This window comes from Dendrobates tinctorius, unplaced genomic scaffold, assembly GCF_039654945.1.
Source record: "Dendrobates tinctorius isolate UK_male_01 unplaced genomic scaffold, ASM3965494v1 ptg000003l, whole genome shotgun sequence".
Classification (NCBI taxonomy): Eukaryota; Metazoa; Chordata; class Amphibia; order Anura; family Dendrobatidae; genus Dendrobates; species Dendrobates tinctorius.
In genome coordinates this window covers 50075626-50093934 of record NW_027361671.1, presented here as the reverse complement: position 1 = coordinate 50093934, position 18309 = coordinate 50075626, and the positions used below count along the sequence as shown (strand labels likewise).

At 43.7% G+C, this 18309-nt stretch overlaps 1 protein-coding gene across 3 annotated transcripts in view; it reads right to left on the bottom strand.

Moving 5' to 3' along the window:
* The window catches only part of APC (APC regulator of WNT signaling pathway), a 199634-nt gene that overhangs the window by 66816 nt on the left and 114509 nt on the right, over positions 1 to 18309 (bottom strand). For 2 of the 3 annotated variants that reach the window (XM_073550956.1, XM_073550871.1), the window contains 2 exons: positions 9111 to 9195; positions 3807 to 4008 (listed from right to left, as the gene is read on the bottom strand). In XM_073550956.1, coding sequence (XP_073407057.1) covers positions 3807 to 4008; positions 9111 to 9195 — 287 coding nt within the window. The remainder of the gene's footprint in view (positions 1 to 3806; positions 4009 to 9110; positions 9196 to 18309) is intronic. The other variant, XM_073551037.1, reaches the window with a different exon arrangement.

Below are 18309 nucleotides of genomic sequence, written 5' to 3'. Positions count from 1 at the left end.
TTAACCTGCTCTGTTCAAGAGAGAGAGAGAGAAAAAAAAAAAAAGAAAAAAAGAGCAACCAGCAGCCTCTAGCCCCCACCGCAGCTGCGAGCACACAGTGTGCCCTTCAGCACACACAGCAAACTCTGCCCCCCCCCCCCCCCACACTTCAGCTAGTGGGAGCCCTGCTCCTCAGCCCCTCCCTGCTAATTCTCGTTACTGCTCAGTTTGTAATCTCTCTCATATGTCCTGTAAGTTTACTAGGGGCAGATCCATTATCACAGTTCCGCTACAGAATACAATTCCAAGATGGTCAGATGGTTTTTTGTTATATAATCCCTATGTAGATGAAGACAGTGAGGAAATCTGTATTTTGTATGCCCTTCCTACAGTTATGATGGCCCTGATAGGCTCAGATCCACCCCCAATATTGCCAGAGGATCAATGACTCACCCCATACCTCTCAGAGATACTATCTAAAATCTGGTCAAAAGGGCCAAATGATATAGGGAAAATGCCTGTAGAACCAGTAAAAGTGTTTCTCAAACCTGGTGCCTAATCCTCATACTCTTTTGTCCCAAATACCCCAGGATGCTGCTTGGTTTACAGTTATTGATCTTACCAATGCCTTCTTTAGCATTCCGTTACACACAGACTGCCAGTTTCTATTTGCATTCACTTATCAGGGACGACAGTTAATATGGACAGTTATGCCACAAGGGGCCCAAAACAGTCCCAACCAGTTTGCAAAAATATGAGCAGGTGTCTTTTGCCATTGTTGCCATTGTTAGCCTCCTTAAGCATCTGGCAGCACTGAACTGTCGGGTTTCGGCCTCGGGACTTCAGTTCTGCCTTGGTCAAGTGATATTCTTGGGTCACTGTCTCCTTCAGGGTGTCAGACACCTCGCAGAAGAAAAGAATAATAGCTGTCAACTCCCTTCCTTTCCCAAAAGATGAAACTGAACTCCTGCGTTTTCTTATGTACTTATTTTTGTCAGTGGATACCGGATAAATCCCGCATAATGCAACCCCTTTACAACGCCTTGAAAGACGGCATAATGAATTATAAGGGAAGATGGCAGTGATGAGGATTACCTCCAACATGATTGTTCCCTATTTCTGATAGAAGAAACAGCTACTCCACCAAATGTCAGTGAGAATCCACTCCCAAATCCTGATCTGGTGTTATACACGGATGGTTCAAGATATGCTGACGAGTTTGGTAGATTCCACACGGGATATGCTGTTACCACAGAGGACACTGTAGTACACGCAGCTGCGCATCCGCCCTCACAGTCAGCACAAGACGCAGAACTCCAGGCTCTGTCTACTGCATGTACTTTGGCCAAGAACAGATGGGCTAATATATACACGGACTCACGGTATGCATTTGGTATTGCTCATGATTTTGGGGCTCTATGGGCCAATCGAGGGTTTATTACTACTGCCGGAACCCCAGTGAAAAATGCTGAAGCTGTTAAAACTCTCATGGACTCGATCAAATTAACTACTCAGGTGGCTATTATCATAATTAAGGCGCACGGTCCTAGGACCAGTCCACAGACTGTTGGCAACACATTTGTGGATATGCAAGCAAAAGCCGCCACTCTTTTATCCGTTGAACCAACTATACCAACTATGGTGACCACACGCTCTCAGCGTAAACAGTTACAAGAAGCACTGACCCTACAAGAACCTGATGATCTACAATAGACTGAAGTTTTCTGTCAAAGCCTGAGAGACCGCTTAATGACAATGCAGAGAATGTCTCCAAAGGAAGAGGTGAAGCAATGGAAGACTGATGGGGCACGTATGGATAATGGTCTCTGGAAAAAAGACCAACTCGTGTGTCTCCCTAAGCGGATGTACCCTGCTATTGCCACATGGGCCTACACATCGAGGAGAGAATCAGGCCCTCGCACTGGTGCAAAAATTCTACAGGGCCCCGGTTCTCCAGTTGGAAGCATTCCCTGTTACCAACATGACTGCAAAGACCACAGCGTAGAAACTGGTGATGGAAGTTATATGCAGATATGGGGTTCCAGAAGTTGTTGAAAGTGATCAAGGCCCGGCCTTTTCTTCTCATGTGTACCAAGAAGTTCTGACAATGCTTGGATCCACTGTAGCCCTCCATACTCCGTACCACCCACAATCCAGTGGGAAAGTTGAGAGGTTGAATGGCACACTGAAGGGACAATTGACCAAAATGATGCATGAGACTACGGCTCCTTGGCCAGAGCTCCTACCCATTGTACTATACCACATCCGTACTACCCCTATTGCAAAATATGGCCTGTCCCCATATGAGATATTGTTTGGTACTAGGCCCCCAGTTGCAAATTTCCAGCCTCAGCAGTTATCAGAAGAGCCTGACCGTGTTGCTCAATGTTTTTCTGCTTAGTAAAAATCTTGCTAACACCCATGTTCTAGTTTCCTTTTCTTTTCCAGATTCAGCAGAAACCGGTACTTGTCATAACCTGAAGCCTGGTGATTTGGTAGTCGTGAAGAGGCATGTCAGGAAGCACAGACTAGAACCCTTGTATGACGGTCTCTATCAAGTTCTCCTCATCACCCAACAAGCCAATAGCAAATAAAGGGGATATAATGTTTTGGTTTTTCGCATTTTCATATTATTATTGGTAGAAGTTAAAGCTGAAGTTAGAACATATTCAAAGACTCAGAGATTAATACGATAAAGACAATGATCGTAATAAGGACAGTTGGTGGTCAGACACCTTCTCCTTTCTCAATCCAGCCAATTGATTTAAGGGAATTGGGGACTGGATAGCTGGGATCTTACAAAGCTTGTTGCACATTGCTGCCTGTATCCTTGTTGTATATGTGATACTAAAACTTGTTCTTTGGTGTATTTCTGTATGTATTAGGAAATTCTGCACTAATACAGCTAATGATGATACCAAAGGTGTCGTTGCCCCTGCTCTTCTCTGCACCGATCTCAAAAGGCTACTTGATGAAGATGTTGAAGCCAAGCACATGCCTACCTACAAAAGATCCCCACCACCGTCATCAAAAATTGTTATTCGTGAACTGCAGTATACAGGGGGGATGGGTGCGCCGCGACAGCCATGACTGGTAACACGGCATCAGTCATGTGAAGACCAGTACCCCTCAAGCTGTTAGCTTGGGATAGCACCTCTGATGCTGCATATGTGTTAAAAAAATTTATCTAGGGGGGAATGTTAAGGGTTAATACTAAAATCAGAGTTGAAGTTTCGTTTTATCCATTCAATGTAAGGTTTCGTTTCTCCGTTTTTGTTGCTGTAAGATAAATTTTTATAATTGGCATGGGCTGTCATGAAACCAGATTGTTCTCATCAGGTGCAAAGATAAGGGAAGTGGGAATGTTAAACTCTGAAGAATATGCCATTATACTACTTTCTATTTGGATACGGACATATATGTAGTTTCCGGTTTTCTTGCAATATTATTGGCTTATAAAGTGAAATGATGCTATTTGTACTTGAGAACCTTGCATAATTAAGCAAAAGATGTGACTAAAATAAAGGGGCTTGGTGATCTGCCTCGATCCTCCCGTACAGAGACCCCCGTCTCCGTGTGGTCATTTGAGTTGCTAGCAACACTGGAATAATTTGGAAATCACTGGCTCAACCGTGAAGGGTTAATTTAGCCCTCCCTAAATAGCTACCTCGACAGACTAATTTAGGACAGGAATTCCATGCAGACAAGCCCATCAATCTCATATACTCAATAATTTCACTGTCCTTGTGTTCATCTTAATAACTGAAGGAAATACGACTTCATTGGCTAGTCCATATTAAATATGTAGTGTAACAGTTGCCGTTTACCTCTCTTTTTCAAGTTCCTCCATGTATCCGGTGCTTTCTCTGCTCCCATTGACAATGCCTCTCCTTGGAAAAGAGCCCATTGGGACCGGGCTGCACTCTCCCGAGTGACCGGAGAGGGAACCTTCTCGGCTTCCGTAGGAACGGAGGGACATTTTCGATTTCATCTTGACCCCGGGGAAGTTACTGCCATCCAAATTTAATTCTGGAAAGAAAGAAACAAAACCATAACAAAAGAATAAAAGTAAATATTTTCCTCGAACATAAAAAAAAAAATAAAATAATATAATCCAAGTCCAGGTCAAGAGAATCAAGTAAGGTTTGAGTGTTGCAGCAGTAAAATTATGTAATATCTGTGGAGGAGATAACTGGAAAGAATTGGCATAACAAGGCTGCATTGTCTTCATTTTACAAAATCTCGTAGGTAGCAATCTCTGAAGATCTTTTTAGTTGTCATACATGACTGCCATGATAATGAACTAGCTGTCCTACAAGTTAGGTTAGGGCCAAGGAAAGCAAGTCACATGCGACCAGCAGACCTGCCAGAACATCCATTAATTGTGTTAACTCATTGATAGGTTGGGGTCAGACAGAGGACAATTAGTAAAATAGGGAACTTTTATCCGCGGTTAGAATGGAGTGGCAGTGCACTTGCTCAATCACAGCTCCATTCATTCCCAATGTGGCTTTTTCAGGAAGTCCATATAAAGTGAATGGAGTGGCAGTGCACTTGCTCTACTGGGAATGAATGGAGCTTTTTCAGGCAGTTCATATAAAATTAATGGAGTGTCAATTGGGCTTCTGACCTGCTGCTCCATTTTGTAATGGCGATAACATCTCCACATTTGTGATAAAAATTCCATTCTGCTGATGGGGGCGGGTCCTGTGGATTCTGCAGTGAAGCTTTTGTCATCTCGCAGAATCAGGTCGGATAAATGTGGTTTATAGCGGATTTTGTTGTGAATTCATTTTCCCCTTCATTACTGAGGCCCGAGGAACTCCCTCTTCTTGTAAAGAAAGGTAGTGAGCCTGATTATCAAACACCTGACACTGATGATGATGACTGGCTGAGTGGAGTTACTGACTGGATATAAGGCTGCCGACGCCCTTCTGCCCTGCGGGTGATTTCTCTGTGGGATCCTTGGAGACCAGTCTGAATTCCTGCTCCTCTAAAGCTAAGTTTGCTGCTCGGCCTTTTGCTTTGGTGCTTTGATTTTGTTTTGCTTTGTTTTTCTGGATTTCTGCCATTCCCTGCTGGGGTGTGCTGAATTCATTTAGCTCTGTCTTCTGAAAATACCTGAGTGCTGATTTAGTTTTTGAAGCCTAGCTGCTTCAGGGCCTTTTTCATATCAGCTTGTTGGCTTATGTCTTTGATAGGGTTGTGGCAGATTGCAGACAGCAGCCTTCCTGTCCTTTCCTATCTAGGTAGTTTTGGGCCCCGTCTTTGCTCAGTCTATCTTTCTGTCTGTGTTAGTATTTTCATCTTGCTTCACCGTCATTATATGTTGGGGGCTGCCTATTGCTTTGGGGTCTGCTCTGGGGCAGTTTAGATTTCCCCTTTCTTTCTTTGGGCCTATGTAATTCTCCGGCTGTGATCGAGGGGTCTAGGGCATCGTAGGAACCCCCCACGGCTACTGCTAGTTGTGTTGATAGGTTCAGGGGTCTGCAATCTGATAGTTGCCAACTTCTCTGGTTTTCTGGACTTAGCTAGCATTTCTGCTTTTGCCTCCTACGGTGACTCATTCATAACAGGATTTATTCCAGCCTACGCAATGCTCAATGAGCGCTATGTAGCAAACAGAGGCATGGACAAGGTCACTGCGTCTACTAGACTCGCCAGTCACACACCTGCCGTCTGTATCCTCGGCATAGCAGAACTGCGGCTCCATCAGTGACTGATGCTACGACAGCGAGCCATTTCTGCCTGTAATTGGCACTCCTATAAATTCCACATTTACAATGTAATGGAAATCTGCACAAAAAAAGTCACCTAAAATCTTTTATGGCCTTTTTTTAGAGAAATATTAACCTCTTACCAATACATGTATTTCACACAATGGTTGCAGGTGTATGGAAAAGGCTGAGGTACTTCTCTCTGTTTGCAGAGATAATCAGTTGTAAAGTTTAGGTTATAATTTTTAAGCCCAGAGATTTGTCTTAGGGGGGGTCTGTACTTCTTCCACTTCATGAGGTAGACCGGGGGAGAGAAGAACACGATCACAATAGCTTTGAACAGGCTTTCTCCTGTGTGAGGCATGTAATGACAGAAAGTCTGCTCTCCTCACTACAGAGCTGTATGTGATTACATTGTGCCTGGAGTACAACAGAGCCGAGTGTGATAACTAGCATTTCTTCAGCTTTCATATCAGGTCAGTCAGTGTTGTGGGAAGGGCAGTACAGCAGAGGGGAACTTTGTATCATTACAAACACTTCTAGTAGCTCTCTTCTCACATTGCTGCCAACAACTGGTGAAAGAGACTTTTAAAGGGCTCTCCAGGTTATTGCCACCTAATGTGAGGGCAGCATAATGTCCAGCGATGTGTCTTATACTGGGGGCTGCTTAGTGTGGTTTTTATAAAATCACATAGCAGGAGATTATCACTAAAGGACTAGTAAATCTGCTGCCATGTAGTCCTCCATACATGAGCTCTATAACCTCGCCCCCACCAATAACTGACTTCTTTCTGCCTATGCACAGTGTACACAGAAAGCTCACAATCAGTAGTGTTAGCGGGGTTATACAGAGCTCCACATTCAAAAAACTGCTAGATCTGCAGCAGATAAAGCAGGGATTTAAAATAAAATACATCATGCATCCCAGTAAGTGACACATTGCTGGAATCAGCGTATCTGCCTCTACATCATGCTACTCTCGGATGGGGTAGCAAGAAACAGGTGACAGTCACTTCACAAAAAACATATAGAACCCCCCCACCACCACCTAAAAGGATGTATTTTATTAGTAATAATATGAAGAGATAACTATACACTATAAAAAAGAACACCAAATCAAGGATACCAAACAGAGAATCAGAGCAGCAGTCTTTGGGGGAAGACATAGTAATACCTCAAGCTCCCCCTAATATGCCCTAGACTCTGATAGCCTACCAGGCAGCGGAGGCTGGCACCCTAAATTGTGCCATGTGGCGCCCCGGCTCAACGACGGCTGTCCCTTCAATCCCCGTCAATCCCTTATCTATAAAAATATCTCACAGAAACAGATGCACTCAGACGTGTAATGGATCAAGTGTCTCTGTATTGTCTCAACGAACACACCTGGTAATAATGTGCGGAGTCTCCGGCTGCTCAGGAATAGCAGTTCTCAGAGATAACTCCTTATCTCCGTGGTGGTATGGCTACAGCCTCACAAAAGGGTCAGACTTAACTGTGTTATCTCATAGATACAATGATATAGTTTCCTGGCCATCTCTCAGATGGTAATAAAATGCTAAATGGAATCAGAAGTGCCTCAGTGCCAGGTAACAGTGCTATTATATCAGTAAGTATAAGTATCAATACAGTCAATGTCACCTTTATAACCTAATCACAGCCACAAGGCCTGAGCACATTCTGGGCAGGTCGATACCCTTCCTTTAGCTCATGGACCCACCGAGGCCTTCCTGAATTTGCAAGTTCCATGATGAACGCCCTCAAAGGAAAACGGAGGAGAAACTCGTCAGAACTCCTCGGGATAAGTTTACATGTTACAGCTGGAGCAAGGGGTTCACCTTGAAAACACAGCTAAGCCTTTTTTCTTTCTTCTGAGTTTTTGATTATCTCAGCACACCCGTACTTTAATACTTTTGACAACCTTTGTCCTTGCCCTTTGTCAGACCTTGTGGCTGTGATTAGTTTATCTAAGGTGACATTGACTGTATTGATACTTAAACTTACTGATATAATAGCACTGTTACCTGGCACCAATGCACTTTTAAATCCATTTAGCATTTATTACCATCTGAGAGATGGCCAGGAAACTATATCATTGTATCTATGAGATAACACAGTTAAGTCTGACCCTTTTGTGAGGCTGTAGCCATACCACCACGGAGATAAGGAGTTATCTCTGAGAACTGCTATTCCTGAGCAGCCGAAGACTCCGCACATTACCAGGGGTGTTCATTGTGATAATACAGAGACACCTGATCCAACACGGTCTGACTGCATCTACTGTGTGTTTCTGTGAGATATTTTTATAGATAAGGGACTGACAGGGATTGAAGGGACAGCCATCGTTGAGCCAGGGCGCCACATGGCACAATTTAGGGTGCCAACCTCCGCGGCCGGGTAGGCCATCAGATTCTAGAGCATATTACGGGGAGCTTGAGGTATTACTTTGTCTTCCCCCAGAGACCGCTGATCTGATTCCCTGTTTGGTATCCTTGATTTGGTGTTCTTTGGCAAATTGTATATATTCATATTATTACTAATAAAATCTATCCTTTAGGGGAGGTTTCTGTATGGCTTTAGTGTGGCACTCTTCACCCACTCTACAGGTTATTCCTTTCGGTTTCACTTTAGGCTGCATTGCCACGATGAGTATACAGTGAGTTTTGATGTTGTAGCATTTCTGCACCTATTCTGTTGTGTTTTTTTTTACATGCACTCTTTTCAAGTTTTAGACACACTGGTTTTTGTCTCTTTTTGGTATGAAAGCTTTAAATGAAGTTGCAGTGTTTTTGATACTTCCTGTTATTTTGCTTTGACAAAATTTTATTGATATAATCACGAGTGGATTTCATGCCTTTCCACAGCAGAAACGCACTAAAAACGCATAGGTGTTTGTTACCTTAGGGTCATGCAATTCTAGATTTCAAACAAGCACCGCCGGTCAGTTTACGCTGCGTATATGACTGTACGGTGAGCAGGAGAGGGCTATAAATCCATAAGACGCAGCATATTTGAAGCAGTGAAACGACACAATGTCAAGACTCATGCTGGGAACAAGCCATAAGGTCCTTTTAACTGATCAGAATGGGGTTAACGATTGTAATTGGAAAAAAAACTTTTGTTGTGAGATATAACCAAAAAAATATTAACTGTGTGGCACAATCCCATGAAGGAACATGAAAGGACAATAAGGAACTTAAAGGCGAGTACTTTAAGATATGAAGCGGCATTAAAATCCTGCACAAAATTACAAAGCAGGACCTGGAAAATGCAGAACAGCCCTGCAGCTGAACTGGCCTGCCGGCAGCGAGGACCGATCAGTCCGAAACAAGTCCTGACTGTGCAGAAGATGAGCGAGCAGAGATCTCACCACGCACTTTACCTCCGCACCCATAAAAGTGTTAGTTGAGGGATTACCTTTGAGCCGTTCCAGGAGATCGATCTGCCCAGTGCTCGTCATGGCTTCATCCTCAATGCTTCCTTGTAGGTGTTTGAGAACCTCCTGCAGTAGAGAGTGCAACACAATCAGCACCCCGATGTCCAGCATAATGTAGTCATGGCTCAGGTACCGCGAGCCACACGCTGCACCCAGAGCCGCACGCTGCACCCCGAGAAGTATGCGGCACCCCGAGCCGCACGCTGCACTTCAGTCTTTGGCTGCAACAGCGCAGAAACAGGATAGCACTCAGCCTGCTCCTGCGGGACTCTACATTACACACTAATAGACGATTTTGGAGCTCTGGCACAGCGCCACGCCAGTCCTACCTCAGTACTGAGCACCAGGCACATTTCTCCCTGCTCGGGAAGCCTTGATATAACGTCATTTTATCCAAATACACAACGTTCAAAACACTTAGGCAAAGATTACGGAATCGTCTAACGAAACCCAATATCCTGCAGCCTTGTCAGAGGAAGCCGAAAATCTGACACTTCTCCAATGTCTCTAGTAACCAGCGATAGACTGCTGTCCACAATACACAATGAATAAGGCCACCATGTCCACTGGCCTGAGGTATCAGCCTGATATATGACGGAGGTGGTCTGATCATCTAAAGGCCCCGTCTCACTAAGCGATCTCGGTAGCGAGATTGCTGCTGAGTCACAACTTTTGTGACGTAACAGCGATCTCACCAGCGAGATCGCTGTGTGTGACAGCGATCAGCGAGCGGCCCCCCTGCCGGTATCGCTGATCGCAGGAAGAAACCTCTGAACATTTCTTTGGTCGCTGGTCTCCCGCTGGCCAGCACGCATCGCTGTGTGTGACAGACGGGAGACCAGCGATCAGGTGTAAAAAATAAAAAAAATAAAAAATAGTTATTCTCACCTTCTGACGTCCTGTTCAGCAATCCCGCCTCTCTCCACGCTCCGGTCCCAGTGATCCTTTGCACGAATGACCGCGAGACTTTGTTATCCCTCGAGACCGTGACATCTCACGGTCATTCTCGCAAAGGATCACTGGGACCGGAGCGTGGAGAGAGACAGGATGGCTGAACGGGACGTCGGAAGGTGAGAATAACTATATTTTTTATTTTGATTCTATTTTTTACAGGGATGGCAAGCGATTCCGGGCGCTCGGCATCGCTGTGCTGATCGCTGGTGAAGCTGTCTGTGTGACAGCTCACCAGCGATCACATAGCGACTTACTAGCGATCCTGACACCTTGGTGTCGGGATCGCTGGTAAGTCGCTTAGTGTGACGGGGCCTTAACACGGGGCCAGACATTACATGGGGGGTCCAGGAGTAAAACACATGACTGCTTTCTTCCAAGGACACACCACGTGTGGAGCTGTTATGGAAGGAACCTGCCATATTTGTCGAATCATGGACAATCCCTGATCCTGTGAATGAAAGGACCACATGGCTGCCTCTCCTTTACACCCTGGTCCCCTGTGTAATGCCCCATTCATGTCAACAGGACTGGATGCTGTCACCATATTACTTTGTTAACTAGGTAGACTGGCATGTAAAGAAAGCTGGGGGACGACCTCTGTGGGCTCTGATATGCTCAGATGACCGTCACCTGGATGGAATGAGCTCCGGCTATCCAGGACAGGGCATCGCGCAGGTTTCCTGGCTTAGGTCACTCTGTAATTGCAGCCGCCATTCTCTGGATGCAGACGTTCTCACAGAGATGTGGACGGCACAGCTGTGGACTGGCACACAGCAGCGAATCTGTGCCGTCATTATACCGAGAGACATTCAATACCAGCAGTTGTCAGAATGATTTTTGTTACTGGTCAGGAAGCAAGGAATTAGGCTCCAGCAGACAATCCCGCTCTGTTCCCCGGCATCACTACAAGCATGGCAGAAATGTTCTGCTGCATTTTTCACAGCTTAAATAATAAAAACTCACAGCTCCACCACAGCAGCAAGAAATCAGCAATTTATGTCACTAACGGGGTCACATTTCCCCCATATGGCGGCGGCAGAGGTGAGGTGGGGACAGCCGGGGTCTCAGCAGTACCTAAGGTAATAGGACTGCAATGATCTGGATGAACGATAAAGCGGCCGTTCAACTATCATAAATCCTTATTTGTGACTTACACGTCACATTTTATGGAGCAACTGAGGAACGGAGGCCGTGTGTTCACTAGAGGGCGCTACAGCCCACAATGAACCAGGCATAGATGTACTGTACGTTCTGCGAGTCTCCAAACCCGCCAGGCTGGCAATGCATCTCAGGAAAGCAAACAATCTAAGACAATCTGTAGCAAAGCAAAAGGACGGCAATGTATTTCCAGCCGGAGATGGTTATAGCACAGAAATAATCAGTATCTGGTATGATGGCCGGGCTTGCGCTGTATACCGGATACCACGACTACCCGAGTGTGCACATCAGTGACAGACTGCAAGTCAGTGTACATGTATGCGACGATCAATCAAAATAGCATTCTATTCCCAGAAAAGGGAGTTTCATCTCCTGGGACACTCGACATCGCTAACTGGTCACAGATTTGATTCACACTAAGTTCACACCTAAATCCACATCAGAAATCCACATTTAAATGTGTCCATTTTCTTTCCTGATATTAATTTGAAGCATGGAATGTGCTACTGACATTGTATTGCTTGGCCGCTGAAATACACAAGGAAAGCTGCACCTGCGGGTTTCAAAATGCATCGATATTAATGGCCAAAGATAATGGACGTGCTGCAGAGTCAAAATCCACAAAACATGTCCAATATCTGCAATATAACAGATCTACAGCAAGTGAATGGAGTTTTGTAAATCTCAATCACTTTTACTTGGCTGTATTGGACTACACACTTGTGGTACAGAACCTGCTACACAAATCAAAGTGTGAACTTGGCTTTACAGTCTTCCCAAGGCAATCTGGGCTTTTCAAGTGCCCCTGTCAGCAGGATTGTGCACAGTAACCTACAGACAATGTCAGGTCGGCGCCGTTATACTGATTACAATGATACCTTGATTGATGAAATCCGTCTTGTGGTTGTTGTGTAATCTTTATTTTCAGCTTTTAGTTACTGACATGCTCATGCTCTGGGGCGGCCTGTAGGGGTCTTCATGTGATGCTCTGATTAGGGATTCATAATAAAGACTCCTGACAGGTCACTGATCTGTGTCTTAGTTTACCTAATGAATACCTGTATATACTAAAGAAAAAAAATAACCCTGCTCTGCAGCAGAATCGAATGCTTAGTGTCCTAGTAATCACTGTTCTTCATGTTTTATTGATCAAGTACAAAAAAATAAATCAATCAGTTTGAAAATGGCTCTCACCGCGCCTGCGCAGTACCAGCTATCGGTGTGCATAGAGATCGGATAGCTGCTGTTACACAGGTACCCGGGATGCCATCTTGCTGACGAAGAAAAAAAAATGTCTTCCTCCAGGATGTAGACACTGGCGCCTGCGCAATAGCAGCTATCAGATCTCTATGCACACCGATAGCTGGTACTGCGCAGGCGCGGTGAGAGCCATTTTCAAACTGACTGATTTATTTTTTTGTACTTGATCAATAAAACATGAAGAACAGTGATTACTAGGACACTAAACATGCGATTATGCTGCAGAGCAGGTATCATGGTATCATTTCTTCAGTATGTACATATATTCATTATGTAAACTAGGGGCAGGTGGGTGAGGGATGAGTGACCTGTCAGAAGCCATACTGGTGAATACCTAATCAGAGCACCACATAAAGCCCTGCCCACAGGCTGCCCCGGAGCATATCATTAACTCAAAACTGAAAATAAAGATTAAACATCCACAAGACGGATTTCATCAACCCAGGTATCATTGTACTCAGTGTAACGGTGCCGACCTGACACTGTGTGTAGGTTACTGTGCACAATCCTCCTGACAGGGTTCCCTTTAAGGGACGCTGTCACCAGGTTTTTGCCACCTAATCTGAAAGCAGCATAATATAAAGACAGAGACTCTGATTAGAGCCATGCAACATTTACTGCGCTGGTTAGTGTAGCTTTGATATAAAAAAAAAAATAAAAAATAAAAAAACACTTAAGAGCAGGAGATTATCAATATTATCAACAGAGGACTAGTAAACTTGCTGCGAGGTAGTCCTCCATATTCATGAGCTCTGTATAACCCCGCCTCCATCACGGATTGGTAGATTTCTGTGTACACTGTACATGGACACAAAGCAGCCAATCAGTGCGGTGGGCGGGGTCATACAGAGCTCAGCATTCAGAGAACTGCAAAATCTACAGCAGAGAAAACAGATTTCATCAAAACTACAGCAAGCAGCCCAGTATGTGACACAGACTCAGGGTCTCTGCCGCCCCTATATCATGCTGCTCTCAGATGGGAATTCAAAAACCTAGTACAGAGTTACCTTAAATACTGGGATTTGTAGAAAAAGACAGTCTTTATGATATTAGGGCTTTTCTTTTCCTTGGGGCAGCAGTGCATCCCTAAATGTAAGGATAGGTGCACACTAGCATTCGGCAGTCTGTAATAGGCACAGAAAAACTGGATACAAAAAGGGAAACATACTGGTCTGTTCCTTGAAGAAGAATGAACGTTTCGAGGGAGTGTCCATGTGAGCCCAGCCAATATAGTGATGTGCTACTGACGGTACAGAGAGGGGGATGGAAGCATTGTAACCCCGCTAGATTAATATGGTCTTTTGTGTTCTTACATTGTTGATCTACGATACACATATAAAGCATTTTAGTTTGTGACTTTATTTCAGAACGCATAATGCTTTGGACATGTCGTTGTTACTATAGGTTTCTTTATAAAACTGGTAAAATGTTATTAAAGAAAGAAAATTAGCAACAAATGGTAAAAAAAAAAAATAAAATAAAAAATGCTGCAATAAAAACCCAAGCATTTTTTGGCGCCTGGCATTTACGCTTAATGGAAGTATGAGACAGAAGCCATATCGGCCACCCATATACGCACAGCTTAGGTTTTTCTTTTACCGAATGCTACTGTATGAAATAATGCCCACTGCAGAGCTTAGCCATACAGTAAGAGAAACCCTGGCGTATACTGACCAACTGGAGCCCGCTGGGTGATCGGGGGCATATGAATGCACCCAAAGCCTGTTGTCGCAGAGTCGGAAGTAACATTTTAGGATGATTTTGTGATAAGGTCCTGACCTACGCCTTATGCGGCACCTACTAAATGCATTTATGGGAAAAAAAAAATCATCAACAGCCCTATTCATGTGCACACATTCCTAGAGACCGGTCTGCACCTTCTCCCCACGACAACGTCCCCAGTGTAATGTATTCCATGCTGGCTTCTTTCAGGATTCTTCTCTTTCAGCCTAAGGAAACCAATTCTCAAAAATGAGGATATCCTGCCTCCCCGGCATTTACAACATTTACAGAGTGCCGTGTCTAAATAACTGAGTAACATAAACCATATACAGCCAGACCTTCACTATGTGGTTTCCCTAGAAAACACACAGAAACCAGAAAATAACTGGCACTGTGTGCACAAGATCCACCGATTGCTCAAGATCGGAGCGCAGCATGCAAGAAAGGCGAAAAAAGAGCCATCACAGAAAGTCATTAACTTACTGAATTTAAAGGGCTTCCCCAGGAAAATTAAAATGTTTCCCAAGGGACTGGATATTTAAAAAAACACCATGATACCACCCTACTGGAATTCACATGGATTCAGCACAGGCCACATTGATGTCAAGAGTTCCACTGACCCACTGCCCCCTAAGACTGACTGCAGCGGTCAGGGGACTTTGAGCAGAATATCATCATAAAGCAACCAGTGACGCGCTGCTCAAAGTCACCTAACCGCTGAAGTCAATCACCGTTGTGGTCCAACTGCATATGAAATGGTGACATCAGTGTTCCCGTCTCCGCACAGACCATGGAGCAGCCTGGATACAGGTGGGTGCTACTTTTTTATTTTAATATATTTAGTTGTTTGACAAAACTTTTATTTTGCCCGTACATCTTTAAACTACTTCGGTATAAGGCTGAGTGCAGACGGACTTTTTGGCCCTGCGGATTTCTTCCATTTTTCATGCGGTTTTCATGCATTCTTTGTGCGGTTTTCCATCGCGGTTTTCCCCCTGCGGATTTGGTGACAGGGGAGATGGAAAACCGCACAAAAGGAGTAACATGCTGCGGATTTTGTACCGTGGAAAAATCCGCAGCGTCTGCACAGCGTTTTTTTTTTTTTACATTCATTTTAAGGCTACTGTACATCACAATGCAGAAATGCAACGTTTCTGCGCGGTAAAATCCGCTGCAGAACCGCTGCAAATCTGCATCATGTGCACACAGCCTAATTGGTAGCTTTTTTTTGTTGGGGGGGGGGGGATTTGATTAACCTCTTAGTGACGGAGCCAAATTTTTGAAATCTGACAAGTGACACTATGTGGTAATAACTCTGGAACGCTTCAACAAATCCCAGTGATTTTGAAATTGTTTATTCATGACACATTGTACTTTATGAAAACGGTAAATTTAGGTCAATATGTTTTGTTTTTATTTACAAAAAATATCAGAAATTTGAGAAAAATGTAAAAAAAATTAGCAAATTTTAAACTTTGAATGCTTATCCCTTTAACCCCTTCATGACCCAGCCTATTTTGACCTTAATGACCTGGCCATTTTTTGCAATTCTGACCAGTGTCCCTTTATGAGGTAATAACTCTGGAACGCTTCAACGCATCTTAGCGATTTTGAGATTGTTTTTTCGTGACATATTGGGCTTCATGTTAGTGGTAAACTTAGGTCGATAATTTTTGCGTTTGTGAAAAAATCAGAAATTTGGTGAAAATTTTGAAAATTTCACAATTTTCAAATTTTGAATTTTTATTCTGTTAAACCAGAGAGTGATACGAAAAAAGTGGTTTGGTACCGTGTTAACCAGTAGAAAAAAAATATATAAAGTGCTCTCAGTGAGAGAAACAAAATAGGAATCTTGTGGGTATGATACCTTTTAATGGCTAACAAATAATAGTGAATGTTGTTACAAAGCAAGCTTTCGGGACTGCTTATGTCCCTTCATCAGGCTGACATCAGCCTGATGAAGGGACATAAGCAGTCCCGAAAGCTTGCTTTGTAACAACATTCACTATTATTTGTTAGCCATTAAAAGGTATCATACCCACAAGATTCCTATTTTGTTTCTCTCACTGAGAGCACTTTATATACCAGAGAGTGATGTGACACAAAATAATTACTAAATAACATTTCCCACATGTCTACTTTACATCAGCACAATTTTGGACACAATTTTTTTTTGTTAGGAAGTTATAAGGGTTAAAAGTTGACAAGCGATTTCTCATTTTTACAACAATATTTACAAAACCATTTTTTTTAGGGACCACCTCACATTTGAAGTCACTTTGAGGGGTCTACATGGCAGAAAATACCCAAAAGTGATACCATTCTAAAAACTGCACCCCTCAAGCTACTCAAAACTACATTCTAGGAGATTATTAACCCTTCAGGTGCTTCACAGGAACTAAAGCAACGTAGAAGGAAAAAATGGACATTTTATTTTTTTTCACAAAAATTATCTTTTAGCCTCAGTTTTTTTCATTTTCACGTGGGCAACAGGATAAAATGGATCGTAAAATTTGTTGGGCAATTTCTCCTGAGTACACCGATACTTCATATGTGGTCATAAACCACTGTTTGGGCGCACGGCAGGGCCCGGAAGGGAAGGAGCACCATTTGACTTTTTGAATGGAAAATTCGCTCCAATCGTTATCGGACACCATGTCGCGTTCGGAGAGCCCGTGTACCTAAACATTGGAGCTCCCCCCACAAGTGACACCATTTTGGAAACTAGACCCCCAAGGAACTTATTTAGATGTGTAGGGAGCACTTTGAACCCCCAAGTGCTTCACAAAAGTTTATAATGTAGAGCAGTGAAAATAAAAAATCATTTTTTTTTCCTCAAAAATGATTTTTTAGCACGCTATTTTTTATTTTCACAAGGGTAACAGGAGAAATTGGACCACAAAAGTTGTTGTCCAGTTTGTCCTGAGTACACAGATACCCCATATGGGGGGGGAACCACTGTTTGGGCGCACGGCAGGGCTCAGAAGGGAAGGAGTGACATTTGACTTTTTGAAATGAAAATTAGCTCCATGTCGTGTTTGGAGAGCCCCTGTGTGCCTAAACTTTGGAGCTCCCCCACAAATGACCCCATTATAGAAACTAGACCCCCTAAGGAACTTATCTAGATGCATAGTGAGCCTTTTGAACCCCCAGGTGCTTCACAGAAGTTTATAACGCAGAGCCGTGAAAATAAAAAATATTTTTTCTTAAAAAATATTTTTAGTCCGCAATTTTTTATTTTGACAGGGGTACCAGGATAAATTGGACCCCAAAAGTTGTTGTACAGTTAGTCCTGAGTACACTGGTTCCCCATATGTGGGGGGGGACCACTGTTTGGGCACACGTCGGGGCTCAGCAGGGAGGTAGTGACATTTTGAAATGCTGATTTTGATGGCATGGTCTGCGGGCATCATGTTACATTTGCAGAGCCCCTGTGTGCCTAAACAGTAGAAACCTCCCGCACGTGACCTCATTTTGGAAACTAGACCCCCCAAGGAACTTATCTAGATGTGTGGTGAGCACATTGAACCCCCAAGTGCTTCACAGAAGATTGTAACGCTGAGCCATGAAAATAAAAAATATTTTTTTTTTCCTCAAAAAATGATTTTTAAGCTCGCAATTTTTTATTTTCACAAGGGTAACAGGAGAAATTGGACCCCGAAAGTTGTTGTCCAGTTTGTCCTGAGTACGCTAGTACCCCATATGTGGGGGGGAACCATTGTTTGGGCACACGTCAGGGCTCGGAATGGAAGTAGTGACGTTTTCAAATGCAGACTTTGATGGAATAGTCTGCGGTCGTCATTATGTTTGCAGAGCCCCTGATGTGCCTAAACTGTGGAAACCCCCACAAGTGACCCCATTTTGTAAACTAGACCTTCCAAGGAACGTATGTAAGATGTGTTGTGAGCACTTTGAACCCCCAAGTGCTTCACAGAAGTTTATAATGCAGAGACGTGAAAATGAAAAAATCATTTTTTTCCACAAAAATAATTTTTTTGCCCCCAATTTTTTATTTTCCCAAGGGTAACAGGAGAAATTAGTCCCCAAAAGTTGTTGTGCAATTTTTCCTGAGTACGCTGATACCCC